Genomic DNA, 15,695 nt, shown 5'->3' on the forward strand with positions numbered 1-15,695 from the left:
CAGAGTTGAGATAGGTGAGGGCAGGGAGGCACAGTGCTGTGTTGGTGATTCAGCAACCTTGGCTACCAGGCCTCAGAGATGTGGACCTAGCCAGATCACCCCATGGTAAGGACCATTTCATGAGCCCCACACCCCAAGAATTTCCTAAGAGGGTTTTAGCACTTAAGCTAAGTATACTAACTTTCATATGAAGGGAAGACCTTCCTCGTTGAAGATTTTGCAAATATTAACATACCCAGACAGAATTACCTCAGTTGCCACATTAAGTCATTTGGCATGTGATGATGAATTTCTGTTTCTTAATATGCCATTTTCAGGTTTTTAAACGGTCATAAGATAGGTAAACATTTTGTAGAAAAACACACTTCGGCCCTTTGCGTGATTGTTGATAAATTGTGAAGCTAAACACATTACCCTTCTTAAGATCCTCTTTTCTTCTGTTTTTAAATATGGCTAATATTGCCCTTGTCAGCCTGCATTTTACTGAGCTAAATTAATGTTTTTTAAAAAATGTATGAATACTAGCTTGTTTGTGGAGCTTTCTGCTGACTTTGTCATAAGTAAAAGATTGTAAACTTATTTTAACACTTTGGTAATGGGATCCAGATATTAGACTAAGCTGTTACTTGCTATTTGAACAGGAAGCCATGCAGTGTGTAGAAGAGCTGAATGCCCAGGGCCTGCTACATGTGTTTGTGAGAATGGGAGTGGAGTCCACCCTGGAAAGGAGCCAGATCACCAGGGATCACATGGGCCAATTACTGTATCAGCTGGTGCAGTCAGAAAAACTCAGCAAACAGGACTTTTTCAAAGGGTCAGTATCCTCTTCAAGAGTGGTATTCAGTTACTAGGCTCTCGAGTAGTGGTTATTTTTAAAAGTACATATATTTTTAAGTATTTGTCTATTTCCATAGAGTAAAATTATGTCCACTGTAATTGGATAATTACAATTGTTGTATAATATACTGATAATTGCATAATATACTGATAGTGTGTTGGTGGATATGATGGCATTTTGTAGATTGTGCTAGGGCATAAAGGTTATTTATCTCCTGGTTTTCCAAATCCTACTGTTTATACCTGTGTTAAGGTGTAAGTAAGGTAGTAGAGACCCCTTCACCTTGGGGAAACTCAGGCCCTCAGTAGCCCGTTTACCTGTAAATCCCTAGGTGTTCTTTGAGGAAAAAAACTTAAAAAAAAAAAAAAAAAGTTTATTTATTTTGAGAGAGAGCACACTCACAGCAGGGGTAGAGGGAGAGAGAGGGAATCTCAAGCAGGCTCCACACTGTAGACAGCGGTGCCTGATGCAGGGCTCAAGCCCACAAAACACGAGATCATGACCTGAATTGAAATCAAGAGTCAGATGCTCAACCGACTAAGCCACCCAGACGCCCCATAGAAGCTTTTTTTATGTGAGAAAATTTCTGGAAAATCAACTTAAACCTAAAAGCCTTATCCTTTCAATAAACCCTGGTTATTTTGGCCAAGGGATGCTTATCTGTCCACTCTAGCCCCATAGCAGGACGTGTCACTCCAAGTTGTTAATGACTTAGTCTGTTCCGGGTTGGTTTCATTATGATTCCTGTTGATGGCTGCTTTGATGAAGTCTGGCTGTCAGTAGTGTTGTATCTTCATTAGATCAGGTTCTCATTTGTTTGTGATCATCACATGTGTGTGAATTGGATTCTTTGTGGTACAGCCACAGAATCTTACCCAGGTTGAGATTCTGAAATCAAGGTTTAAGGTGAAAATTGCATATGGTAAAAAGTTTCTGTTTTAGGAGCTGTGTTATGTAAATATAAACATAGAAACACACCCAGCCCTGCCAAGTGCCCGCTCTCTTAATTGTTCAGGAACTAATATTTCTTGAAGGCAGGACGTCAGATTCTCCTCTCCAATCTCATACTTGACATATGTTCATTGGGTGCAATGACAGTAAGAATTCTACACTATTTATTTTTCTCTTTGTTTTTTTTTTTTTTTAACTTTTTTTAATGCTTATTTTTGAGGGGAAGGGGGAGCAGAGAGAGAGGGAGACACAGGTCCGAAGCCAGCTCTAGGCTTGAGCTGTCAGCACAGAGCCTGATGCAGGGCTCAAACCCACGAACCATGAGATCATGACCTGAGCCAAAAGTGGATGCTTAAGTGACTGAGCTACCCAAGCACCCCTTTGTTTTTCTCTTTGTAAATCTTTTTTGCCAAGCTCATATTATATTCTTGAAAATTAAATGCACATGTGATAAACTGCCACTGTGTGTCTTTCGGGTATGGTCAACCCCTTAGAATAGCGTAATCATTAAATGCCACAGTTGAATATGTTCAGGAATGATTACTCTTTTGATTTTGTGAGGAATGGTAGTGTTTTCAAGGTCCTAGAATATACATACTTGCCCCTAGGATTATTACTAAGCTGTCTTTGAGTAATAAGGTAGATTTCTATGAATTCAGTGAATGACTAGATTTAGGCCATCTGACCCAGTTACCTTAGTAAGAAACTTCGGCAGAAGTTGCTGTGATTGTTGTCCTTTAAGGCCAAGATACGGGGAACCTAGGTGGCTCAGTTGGTTAAGCATCCGACTCTTTATCTCAGCTCAGGTCTTGATCTCAGGGTCATGAGTTTGAGCCCTGCATTGGGCTCTGTCCTGGCCATGAAGCCTACTTTTAAAAAAAAAAGAAGAAGGCCAAGATGGTTTCCCAGTTTTAAAAAGAGAAATCGAGTCACTCCAGTAACCAGCCAGTGTAAACAGCAAGAGCAAATGAGGGTAACCACACCCTCACAAATAAATCTAAGTTCTGTTCCTAGCCAACTTGAAATCCTAGAAACTACATCTGAGGTCACAATTGTATTAATTTATAAATATTTGCTTCTTTCTCATCTATTATGATATATTCATCAGATAATTTCAGAAATGAGAATGCTGGATTATTATTTAACCCTTTCTGCCTCTCTTCAGACTGTGCTCCTAAGTTTATTTCTGTCTAGAAAGACCCCAGGAAGTGCCGTCTGGCTTCATTGTCTTCATTGAACTTGAGAGGTAGTAGCTTGATTGCTAGGCTCCCTCAGACATTGGCATTTCTCTTTGGGCGATTCCCTGTGGGGGAAAAATGTCTACATAACTCAGACATCGGTGTCTACACTTTCATTGGTGGTGGCCCTGTTGCTGCTGCTGGCAATATAGCCACCACCTTTTATTTATAGTGAAAATGAGATGAACACTTCTGTGTCTTGGTATCTTACTTCATCTTTCTCTATTCCGATTTCCTTCAATAGCTAGAGAGAATGCAGTGATTCCAGACCTCACTTTTGATACTTTGTTAGATCTAACCGCACCATCCTTAGACCCAGACCCCTATGAAGACCCATGTTCCTTTAAGGCCTGGCAGTTTTTTTCTAAGATGAAAACAAATAGCCACTTGTCATCCACCAGGAGTTTCCTTGCAAATAGATCAAAGTTTCCTAATTACTTCTAAAGCCCAAATTATAAATAGTTCATACTGTCTAAAGAGGCCATTTCATTGGAGCCATGGAAATGCCCTAAGTTTTTTGTCTCTTTGGTCCCAATATCCAAAGACCTCTGTCCTTACATAGCATATGGGCAAACATCTAAGCTCAGCTTCCTTGGATGCTGCTACTGCTTAGATGCCAATTTCTGAGCAGTGGTTAAAGCTGTTCCTTCCCAGCTCCCCAAGCCAGAGTCGATGGAAAGTATAAGGCCTCCCTGTTTACTGGGCACTGATCAGTCAACTATTAATCTGCCATTTCTCCTACAGAACTCTTCAAAGCATGCACTGCTACTAAATTCTAATACTAGACAGAAGTTTTAAATAGGCTTTCTAGCCAGGTTGTTTACTAGATAGTTTATCAACCCCAAGCATAGTAGTTGCCACATATAAAATATATCCCTACAAAGGCAACATCAAACCATCTTGAAATTTTCAGGACTTAAATCTAAATACTTTATGAGGCAAATCAGGTAGGTAGGTAGATGCATTATTGTATAGGTAGATAGGTTTCAAACAGTGTTGATAAATTCATTTTATATCATGGCATTAGAAGACTTCTTTCTTAAAGCTATCTAGTAAAGATAGTTCACTATTAGCCATGGAATTTGGAATCACTGGAAGTGTAATAAACAAATGAAAATCAAGACAGTAAAAATTGGAGTTGTCAATAGACACAAAATATGGGCCCTTCAGGAAGCTTGACTTTGGAAGATATTTGTTGGAGAGAAAATTCTTATCTCCTCCTTGACTATCTTGGGGAACTTTTCCTGCCACTCAACAGCAATTCTACCCTGCTATTCAAAGCTTACACAGACATATAGACTAAGTTTCAGGTGCAAAATTGCAGAGGTGCAAAAAAACCCAAAAAATTGCTGACCTACTGGTTAATAGTGGAAATCAAGTTTGCTCACACAGGTAAGATCTAGCTTAAAAAATGTTTTCCATAGTGATCCTTTGAGTATGATACTAGAGTATAAGAAACTTTCATCATCATTTCATTTCTTTCTTTTACCTGGAATTAGATTCTGTTATGACCAGTCATAATAATACTTGATTAATCTGATTTTTAGATGTTCTCACTGTTTCTTGTTTATCTACATCAAGATTTACTTTTTTATTAAGTTATCACAGTGCAAAGTGTGGGAGATGCTACTGACAATACTATTTGTTTCCAATTACGGAACATTATTTTGCTTTTTCAGCAGAGTTTTGATCAGAGCTTAAGTGAATTTAAAAAAAAACCTTTTTTTGGGGCGCCTGGGTGGCGCAGTCGGTTAAGCGTCCGACTTCAGCCAGGTCACGATCTCGCGGTCCGTGAGTTCGAGCCCCGCGTCAGGCTCTGGGCTGATGGCTCGGAGCCTGGAGCCTGTTTCCGATTCTGTGTCTCCCTCTCTCTCTCTGCCCGTCCCCCGTTCATGCTCTGTCTCTCTGTCCCAAAAATAAATAAAAAACGTTGAAAAAAAATTTAGAAAAAAAAAAAAAAAACTTTTTTTTAACTACCATGTATCCCTTTAATTATGTTTTAGACAGGAACTCAATATATAAAGAAAATAAAAGTAGAGCCTCTGTAGTTGAGATGGAGGGAAGGATACCTAAAGTCCTACCTGTGGACCTCACCAAAGTTTACTCCATTTGGTGTAATGGTCACTACATACCAAGAAGCAAGGGTATGGTGTAGTTCTGTTTCATTCATTCATCTGGCAGAAAATGTGTATTATACAAGGTAGTGTTACAGGCTGTGTAATACTCCAAAGACAAAGATAGCTAGAAGTTTCTGTACACCATGGATTTTTCTTTTAAAATTGTACAAAAGAATTTAGGAACTGTAAACCTGAAAAGAAGCCTCTTACAAGCTTGTTCTACAGAAGTCCTGTGTTCAGCCAGATACGGGTTTTTTATTTTTTAAGTTTATTTATTTTGAGAGAGAGCACGTATGTGCACAATAGTGAGGGAGCGGCAGAGAGAGAGAGACAGGGAGAGAGAGAGAATCCCAAGAAGGTTCTGCAGTGCTGAAACCCTGATGCAGGGCTCTAACTCACAAACTGCAAAATCATGACCTGAGCCGAAATCAAGAGTTGGACACTTAACAACTGAGCCACCCAGGTGCCCTCTCAGCCAAATATGTTTTTTTTCAGCAGTATGGATTTGACCAGTGATTGTGTTCTGCATACTGTCCCTTGATGACTGACTAATCAAGAACTAGAAAACCAAGGCAAGAATATGGTTGTCTTCTAGTTTTGATTTAAGATGAAAATAGCAGATCTACTGCTGAAAGACTGGATGGCTACAGTTGTCTCACGGGCTCATTAAACAGCTTAATCTATGGCATTAAACCATGGAACATGAATTCACATTGTAGGATGATTAGCCCGGGAATTGTGGAGTCCGGCCAGATTATGTTCCATCAGTGGCACATTAACTGAGCCTAAAGTGTTCATATAATGAGAGAAGAGTCCAGTTAATCTGTTGTATAGCAAGTAGATATCAAATAATTTTAAGCTGTGAGGGCAGAAAGTCAGCATTAAGGATTCACAAGGCCCAGACTTATGTCGCAGAGCTACAAACTGTTTTGAAATGACATCTTCAGAAAGGCAACCCTCCATTGTAGTGGTATCTCTTTTTAAGTGAAAATTTTTAATGACATGTAGACCTCTGCAGTAGGTAAACAGAGTGGCATACTCAAGCTAAAAGCCAAAAACTGCAGTGAGAAAGCACCCATTTTATGTATGAAGAGATCTGAAAGGCTATGAAGACAAATACTACCTGCCCTACACTCACTCATTCCTTTCCTTATGATTGTGCGCATTTCCTTGTAATTATGTGTATGCCTCCTTGAGTTAAATTTACTTTCATTTTTGTCCTTTTTAACATGCTGTATATGGGACTGATTAACAAAGTTTTGAGTTCTGTTTTTATATTTTTAAGTGAATAACTGTGATTTTTACCTTAAATAACTGCTGATATTTTGTATTTGACTTTCCCAAATTTTCTATTTAAATCCCATTTATTTTATTTCACATTGAAAAAAATTTCAGGCCATGAAATCTGGAAACCATTAGCCTTTCTTTAAAGGTGCAACAGTTTTGGGGCACCTGGGTGGCTCAGTTGGTTAAGTATCCAACTTGGGCTCAGGTCTGATTTCACTGTATGTGGATTCGAGCCCCACATTGGGCTGTGTGCTGACAGCTCAGAGCCTGGAGCCTGCTTCAGATTCTGTGTCTCCCTCTCTCTCTCTCTGACCCTCCCCGACTCGCAGTCTGTGTGTGTGTGTGTGTGTGTGTGTGTGTGTGTGTGTGTGTCTCAAAAATAAACAAACATTAAAGGTACAACAGTTTTTAATAAGTCGTAACAATGATGTTATTAGTAATGTTATCAGACTCCTTTATATCCATCCAGTTTGTTTCCCTATTATGAGCTCCTCAAGAACAAGGATTTTTGTCTTTTTTTTTCTCTTTGGGTCTAGTCTACATTATAGTGAAATTTTCAGTCCGTGTATCTGACTGGTCCAGGGAATATGATACTCAGCTGTGGTGAACTCATTAGATAGTGTAGGAATAGATTAAATATCTCTTCCCCCAGAACTTAACATGGCTGCCTTGTTTTCATCCTGAAATCTTCCAGAAGTCACCTTCATACAGAACTCTCTTCTGACCACCCTCTCCGTTGGGATATCCTGGTACTATAGTTCATGTTCATCAGAGTATTAGCCCTTTCTGCAAACATGCTTTTGTTTGTGCTATTCATTTTTTTTTTTTTTTTAATTTGAGAGAGAGAGCATATGTACAAGGAGGGGAGGGGCAGTGGGAGAAGGAGGGAGAGAATCTTAAGCAGGCTCCATGCTGAGCATAGAACCCAACACAAGGCTCGATCTCACAACAGTGAAATCATGACCTGAGCCGAAGTCAAGAGTCAGATGTTTAACTGACTGAGCCACCCAGGGGCCCCTAGAATTTCTCCTCTACTAATACAGGTTTTTGAGAACAAGAATTTATTTATCAGTTACTTTATGCCTGGCATAGTATCTAACATAGTAGGTGCTTTAATAGATATTTGCTGACTGAGTTTTGGACTCTTTATTTAATCTTCTGAATTATATTTGTGTGAAATGTTCTTCTTGTTCTTGTCTAGTTTTTCAGAAACGTTGGAATTGGCAGATGACATGGCTATTGATATTCCCCACATTTGGTTGTACCTTGCTGAACTGGTGACCCCCATGTTAAAAGAAGGTGGAATCTCTATGAGAGAACTTATCATGTAAGTTGTACTTGTTTTTGTTTTCATTTTGTGTGTGTGTATATCAAGATAAACTGATGCAAAACTTACCAGCTATCTCTAGCATAGTGCTCTTTCCTTAGTGCCTTTGTAGGCTCTCGGATGCAGCCTGTGACTCTTTAAGACTTCTAATTTCAGGGGATTAAGAAGTACAAACTTCCCATTACAAAATAAAAGTCATGGGGATGAAACGTATAGTGTAAGGAATATAGCCAATGATACTATAATAACTTTGTATGGTGACAGATAACTACACTTATCGTAGTGATCATTTTATAGTATATATAATTGTCGCATCACTATGTTGTACACCTGAAACTAATACAATTATACTTCAATGTAAAAAAAAAAAAAAAAAAAGGACTTATTTCTGTATAAAAATGTTACATTACACTGTATCTACATCAGAGAAGTGACGGGGATATGATAACCCTGTGGTCCATTGAGGTTAGCAGTATTTGTAGATAGGGCTCCAAAATCACATAACTGGAAGGTTATTGCTCCTGGAAGCTTAATGCTAATCTGACTTTTATGTCTGTCCTTGCTCAAATGCCATAAGTTATTTCTCCGTGATAGCTTGTCAGACTGATACCTGCATGCTTCATGCTCTGGTTGTAGTAAAGGGACTGCATCTCTGGCATTCCTAGATTTGGACAGGAGTCCGAAGTTGTTTCTACTTTGTATAGACTAGTTTTTCCTAAACTCTTCTTTAGAACGTTACTATTTCCCCAAAAATTGTTCATATAGTCCTACTCTATGTACTATTATGTCTCTTTTGTTTGAGGTTCACAAAGTATATTACAGCACATTAAAGACTATGAGAATTCTATAGTGAAACCAAACAATAAAAACAAGATTTGGGTGCTTGGCTGGCTCAGTCAGTAGAGTATGCAACTCTTCATCTCACAGTTGTGAGTTCAAGCCCCACGTTGGCTGTAGAGCTTACTTAAAAAAATAAATAATAAATTTAATAAAACCTATTTAGCTTTGTTTAATGCAGCATTCTCTCAATTGTAGAATTCTTTTCTTGAGGAACAATTATTCATATCCTGTGGAACACAGTGTGGGATATACTGGTTTAGACTCTGAAAACAAATGGTCCCTTTCTGTTTCATCTATATTGTAAAGAAAAACTTCCTTTCTTAAAAAGATTTCATAACTAAGTTTCACATCTCCCAGTTACCTAAGGTCCTTCTCTCATTTAGGCTTGCAGTGGTGTATATGTAAATAGATTATTAAATGAGACTGATCATTGCATTGCTTCTATCACTGAGGCAGTTAAAGAAAAAGGCAAAACCCGGGAATTCTAAAGTCCCTTTCCGGCTTCTCCATGAAGCATAGAGTGAACTTGAAGTCTGAACTACTTCTGCTGAACATTACTTAGAGCATGTCCTGAAGCTTTCTCTTGCCCAATATGATTTAGGTTCAGCACACATTGTTCACCTAGTGTTTTAGAACTGGAAGTTTGGTTCAGAGGTACTTAATCACTACTCCTGTCTTTTACAGAGAATTTAGCAAACCTTTACTTCCTGTTGGAAGAGCTGGGGTCTTACTTTCTGAAATATTGCACCTTCTATGCAAACAAATGGTGAGTATTAAACTGAGTGTTAGACTCAACAGCGTCTTAGGCAAGGCAATGATTGTAATCTTGAGTTATCTGTGAATAGCTTAGGTACCGCTATGCAGGTATTTCTGTTTTCCTTTTCCTTTTTGAAAAGAAGAGCGAGGCCTCTGTTTCAACCTAGTTTCTTACAGAGGTGTATTTCTCCTTCTGTTTACTAGTAACTTGGGAAAGAATTATCTAATCTCAACTGGATTTGGGATAATTCTAAATAATCTCAAGATATGTTATATTTGTGGCTAGTAATTTAATCTTCTCTTGAAACAAAATGCCTGCATTATTTATACTCTTGAATACATTTCAGTGAAAACGCCTTGCTTTCAAAGAAAGGTAAGATTCCTAAAATGATTAATTTTATTAATTTTGGATCTCAAGCTAGGTTATCTGATTAGTAATAGGTGTTAAAAATGTTATACAGGGGTGCCTAGATGGCTTAGTCTGTTAAGCGTCCAACTCTGATCTCAGCTCAGGTCTTGATCTCAGGGTCATGAGTTCAAGCTCTGCATTGGGCTCCACACTGGGCATGGAACCTACTTTTTAAAAAAGGGTGGGGGGTGGTTTCCCTCAGTGGCTCAGTTAGGTTGGGCAACTCTTGATTTTGGCTTGGGTCATGATCTAATGCTTTGTGAGATCGAGCCCCACGTCAGGCTCTGCACTGGCTGCACAGAGCCTACTTGGGATTCTCTTTCTCCCTCCCTCTCTGCCCCTCACATGTGCGTGTGTGCGCTCACTCTGTCTCTCTCTCTTTCTCAAAATAAATTAATTTTTAAAAAGATTCTATAGGATTGTGAACTGCTGTCTTAAAGTTAAACTTATTTTAGTTTAATAAATACTGTACAATTCTCTGTAAAACTCTATGCCAGCATCTCAGTGTACAAAGACAACTAAGCCTTCAAAAAATGTATACACTAGAAAGGAAGACAAGTCTAAACCAGAAGTTTCAAAAGAGTGTATTGATGCCGTATTAGAGGTCTAAGAGGTTTGGGAAAGTGGTGTTAACAACACCTACAGTGATAACATCAAAACAGAACTCATACATGAAAATTTTGGAGTGATTTTTGACTGATTCAAACCATAGCCAAAGGTATTGGGGATGATAGATTTCATTGTTTTATAGGCATTAGTATAGAAAGTCTCTTGAATGTACAGAAGACCCTTTGTATTTCATCTGTGTAATAGTTATTTGTAGTTACTAAGTAGCCTGGTCTCTAGTTCTAGTTGATTACTTGTTATTACTAAAGTTTTTATTGAATCCTAATTCGTACATCCAAAATTCCTTCCTCCTTTCCTAATCTACTTCACATTAGTCCTTATTAAAAACCTAAATTCTTACTAACTTTTATCTGTAGAAACAGAAAAAGCAAATTCTCACTTTTCCTAACCAAATTCTCATGGAGCATAAACTCTGAAATGAGAGAGCCTGAGTTTAAATCCTGACTCTGCCAAGTTATCAGCTATGCCTTGGGCAAGTTACTCTATGAAATAATTAGTAATATGATTCATAGCTGATAGCCACGGCCTCGAAGGCTGAGAGTTCCCTGCATCACTGTGACTTTGTTCAGGGAGTGGACTTGTACCTTCTCATCAGTCTTCCAGCCAACAAGAGCTCTCCTCTGTTGTTTCTTGGGCTCAATGTTGTTCTTCTTGCCCTTGAAATACTTCTCATTCCTGGTTCAGGAGCAGCAACCTCTTTATTCATTCTCCGGTTAGGCAGCGTGATCCTGATCTGTTGCGAAGAGGGATTCCAGTGAGGCTTGATGTATGACTTTAATAGTGGATACATATGTATACCACTAGGAAAAGAGACGCTGTTGAATTTATAAACTCTGTGAATTGGACTTGTTTTAGGTGATTATATTCATAAATCCCAAACTGAGCTTGCAATTTCCTAGATTAGTCATCTGACAAAATTAATTATTGAACCTTAAACAGCTATGCTTCAGCCATTCACCGTTACATTTACTACATACATTCAGACATCTTGGTGTGAGAGCCAGGAGTCCTGAGAAACTAACTTTATATCAACAAGGGAAAAGTTTTGATTTTTCAGTCTTTATATTTCTATACTCTTGACTTCAAGCAAGCCTTTTCTCCTAATCCGCCCCCGCCCCCTCCCCATGCCTGTCCTCCTCCTCCTCCTCCTCTCTTCTTCCTCTTCATCATCATCCTATCTTTATATAAAAGTAAATGGACTGGACTTATCTCTGTTTTAGAGCCATAAGAAAGTGGGAGCCTTATGGAGGGAGGCTGACCTCACCTGGAAGGACTTTTTACCAGAAGGGGAAGATGTACATAATTTTCTCTTGGAGCAGGTAAGTAAGAACAAGGCTTATGCCTTTCTGTTTAATAGTAGTTGGTCTGGTTCATAGAAAAAATGAAGGTAATTTCATTAGTAGTCCAGTTATTAAAATTAGACCAAAATAGGAATTATGGTCAAGATGTCATTTTAAGTCCATGCTTTAGGGCCACTCAACTATTCACTCATTAGATAATAGATAAAAAAATAAAATTTAAAGGACTTAGCCACACACAGAGAAAACAAGCTGCATATCTCCATGAACCAAAAAATGAAATTGACAAATAAAGCGGGGGTAATAGGGCTAAAGCTGCAAGTCTTCTGAGCTCTGGGTCTAAATGCCACTAGAGACACCTAGAAGTTATTTCGGTGAGGAAATGGGGACTAGAATGCCCCTTACAAGGTAGAAAATTGGAGAACAGACATACTTCATGAAGCCAGGTGGGAACTCCACGGATAGACAAACGATACTCTTGCAGCCAAAACCGTAGCTAGGCTGTCCACTTGGTAACTGGATCCAGAAATCCACAACAAGGCAAAAGGCCCGTGGTCAATATAATGTAGTTCTAAATAAGGAATTGTGGAGCATCAGAAAGAGGCAGCCATAAAAATACTAGACAAGGAAGAGTGACCAAGAAAGGAAACAACTCTCTCAAAATGATCACAATCTGGGGCGCCTGGGTGGCTCAGTCGGTTAGGCGTCCAACTTCGGCTCAGGTCGTGATCTCGCAGTCCGTGAGTTCGAGCCCCGCGTCGGGCTCTGTGCTGACAGCTCAGAGCCTGGAGCCTGTTTCAGATTCTGTGTCTCCCTGTCTCTGACCCTCCCCCATTCATGCTCTGTCTCCCTCTGTCTCAAACATAAATAAAGGTTAAAAAAAATTTAAAAAAAAAAAATCACAATCTGAAAATTAGTATATTGAGCTGGGTAAAGACACACTGTGTTAAGTTAATATGGACATTAGCTTCCTTTTGGTTATCGTCCAGATACACTGGGGAGTGCTTCTGCCAAAAGATAAGAGCCTAGATAAAACATAAGTTATCTTGCATTGCTGAGCTGATAGAAAGTGAAGGCATTTTCTAAGGAAAAAAATGAGTAAGTGAGGAGAAAAGCCATAGATGAAACCTGAACTCTTATCACTAAGCATACATGAGGGGCTTGTTTGTTTCAATGCCATTGTAAATGCTACCAGAGATGTTGGAAGAGGTTGAAATGGTCCTAGTTCAGTATTACCCTGGCTCCCAAAAGAAGCAAACAAAAATGCTTTTTGGAGAAAACATGCTCAACTTAGGTCTCTTCATTTTCTACTAATTAACATTATCTAAATATATAGTTAACACTTAAGAGTTCATTTTAGTCTGTGACGAAACAAGTAACCATGAATGAGAGTAATAGACAAGAAATGGTAGGTTTGGACCCCAAAGACATGAAATAATGGAATTCTTAATCAGAATATAACATAACACTGTATAAAAAAGAGGAATTCACAAAAATGTGCAAGCAACCAAACACTAGTCAAAATGACTGAGAAAATTTGGAAAGAAGAAGAAAAGAAACTAAGGTAGATTTCTAAGAGATACTGTGAGATTTAAAGGATAAAATGAAAAGGTCTAACATGTCTAATTGGAATCCCAGAAGGAAAAACAGAGGGAATGGAGAAGAGGCAATATTTGAAGAGATTGTGGCTGAGACTTTTTCCGAACTGATAAAACAGATGAATGTATACAGAAAGCACATGTCTACCACAGAGGGTGATTACGTTTCAGTGAAACTGCATAACATCAAAAACATAGGAAAGATTTTAAAGTAGCTAGAAAGAAGTACGTCACCTATAGAGAAACAGTAGAATTTGCAGTAGCAACAGTGAAAGCCCGAAATGGTGGAGTAATCGCAAAATGTTGAGAGAATATCAGTTTATTTAGAATAGTCTTTCCAGTGAAACTAACATTTAAGAATGATGGCAACAGTGGCACCTGGGTGGCTCAGTCAGTTAAGTATCCAATTTGATTTTGGCTCAGGTCACGATCTCACAGTTGTGAGATCAAGCCCTGTGTCAGGCTCTGTAGTGAGGACGGAGCCTGCTTGAGATTCTCTCTCTCTTCCTCCTTCCTCTCTTCTCCCCCAACTCACACATGCTCACTTTCACTCAAAAAAGAGATAAATAAATTGATAAAAAATGAGAATGAGGGCAACACATATTTAAAGACTTAACAACACATTTCTGAATAACTCATGACTCCGCAAAGAAATCATAAAAGGCAGTAAGAAATATTTGACTCATTGATAATGGAAAAACACAACATATCAGTATTTGTGGGATACCACAAAAGCAATACTTGGAATGAAACTGTTAGCACTGGACACCTGAATTTAGAAAAGAAACAAGGTCATAGGTCAGTGATCTCATTTTTGACCTTACGAAATTAAAAAAAGGAAGAGTAAATGAAACTGAAAAGAAATAGAAAAAGGAGGTAATAAAGATCAGAGTAGAAATCAGTGAAACAAAAAAACAATAGAGAACAGTGAGTGAATTCTAAAGCTGGTCCTCCGAGAAAAGAAAATTGTGAAATCTCTAGCCAGACTAATCAGTGAAAACAAAATTTAAAAAGAAGACATCAGTTACCAGTAGAATGAGAGAGGTGATGTTGTAATGTTTCTAAACATAATAATGGATACGAGGGATTTACGAATAATTTTTATGCCAATAAGTACGTCAACTTAATTGAAATGAACAAACTTCTTGGGAGGTACAAATCACTAGAGCTGACTTGAGAATAACCTTGAGTATCTGATACACTGAAGTAGTTAAAAACATTGCCACAAAGAAAACTCCAGGCCCTGATGTTTTTACTATTGAATTCTACCAAACATCTAAAGAAGAAATAATACCAGTTCTGCAAAGAATTCTTCCAGAAAACTGAAGAGGAGAGATTACTTGCCAATTCATGGCCTATGAGGCCAGCGTTACTCTAATAGCAAAACCAAAGACATTTCAAGAAAAAAAACTATAATAGGCCAATTATTCCTAATAAATGCAAAGAAAAGTTTTTCAACAAAATTTTCACACATTAAATCCAACACTATATTAAAAGATTAATCACAACCAAGTAGCAGTTATCACAGGAATATAATGTAAGATTCATAAGTCAGCGTATGGATGTACAGAGGATGAAGAAATAAGCAGCTCCAGAATTCCTCCCTCCACCGAAACAACCATTGAGCTGGCAAGATGTGTTAGAATCAGCTATTTTGGAATTGTGGAGTTGAGTCAACTGTGCAGTACCAACACTAGAGGAATGCTTGATGAAAAAGGATCTTGCAGGGGCGCCTGGGTGGCGCAGTCGGTTGAGCGTCCGACTTCGGCCAGGTCACGATCTCGCGGTCCGTGAGTTCGAGCCCCGCGTCGGGCTCTGGGCTGATGGCTCGGAGCCTGGAGCCTGTTTCCGATTCTGTGTCTCCCTCTCTCTCTGCCCCTCCCCCGTTCATGCTCTGTCTCTCTCTGTCCCCAAAAAAATAAATTAAAAAAAAAAAAAAAAAAGAAAAAGGATCTTGCAAATTTCAGTAACTTGGGTATTTTGCATAGAAGCTATTAGCACCTAGACCTGTGGCAGGGGAGATGGTGGCACTCCCTTTCTGGTGCCAGGTTGAGAAAACAAGACCTTATCCTCAAAAGATTGGTGCCATGCCTTTAAAAAAAACAATTTTTTTTTTTTATGTCTTTCTTTTATTTTTGAGAAAGAGAGATAGAGTGCGAGTGGGGCGAGGGGCAGAGAGAGAAGGAGACATAGAATCTGAAGCAGGCTCCGGGCTCTGAGCTGTCAGCAGAGAGCCCGACGCAGGGCTCAAAACTCACGGGTGGTGAGATCATGACCTGAGCCAAAGTCGGACATCCAACCGACTGAGCCACCCAGGTGCCCCAGTGCTGTGCCTTTTAATCTGCTTGGCAATTTACTGAAGGTTTAGTGCAGGGCCTGCCCATTGTTTTAACTACTCAGGCCAAAGTG

General features: G+C 38.9%; 1 protein-coding gene across 18 annotated transcripts in view; it reads left to right on the forward strand.

The window, feature by feature from the left end:
- The window catches only part of EIF4G3 (eukaryotic translation initiation factor 4 gamma 3), a 316,517-nt gene that overhangs the window by 285,808 nt on the left and 15,014 nt on the right, over positions 1-15,695 (forward strand). For all 18 annotated transcript variants that reach the window (XM_049617900.1, XM_049617884.1, XM_049617888.1 and 15 more), the window contains 4 exons: positions 642-814; positions 7,633-7,758; positions 9,283-9,364; positions 11,611-11,709. In XM_049617900.1, the coding sequence (XP_049473857.1) occupies positions 642-814; positions 7,633-7,758; positions 9,283-9,364; positions 11,611-11,709 (480 nt within the window). The remainder of the gene's footprint in view (positions 1-641; positions 815-7,632; positions 7,759-9,282; positions 9,365-11,610; positions 11,710-15,695) is intronic.

The sequence above is a fragment of the Panthera uncia genome (assembly GCF_023721935.1).
Source record: "Panthera uncia isolate 11264 chromosome C1 unlocalized genomic scaffold, Puncia_PCG_1.0 HiC_scaffold_4, whole genome shotgun sequence".
In the NCBI taxonomy this organism is placed as follows: Eukaryota; Metazoa; Chordata; class Mammalia; order Carnivora; family Felidae; genus Panthera; species Panthera uncia.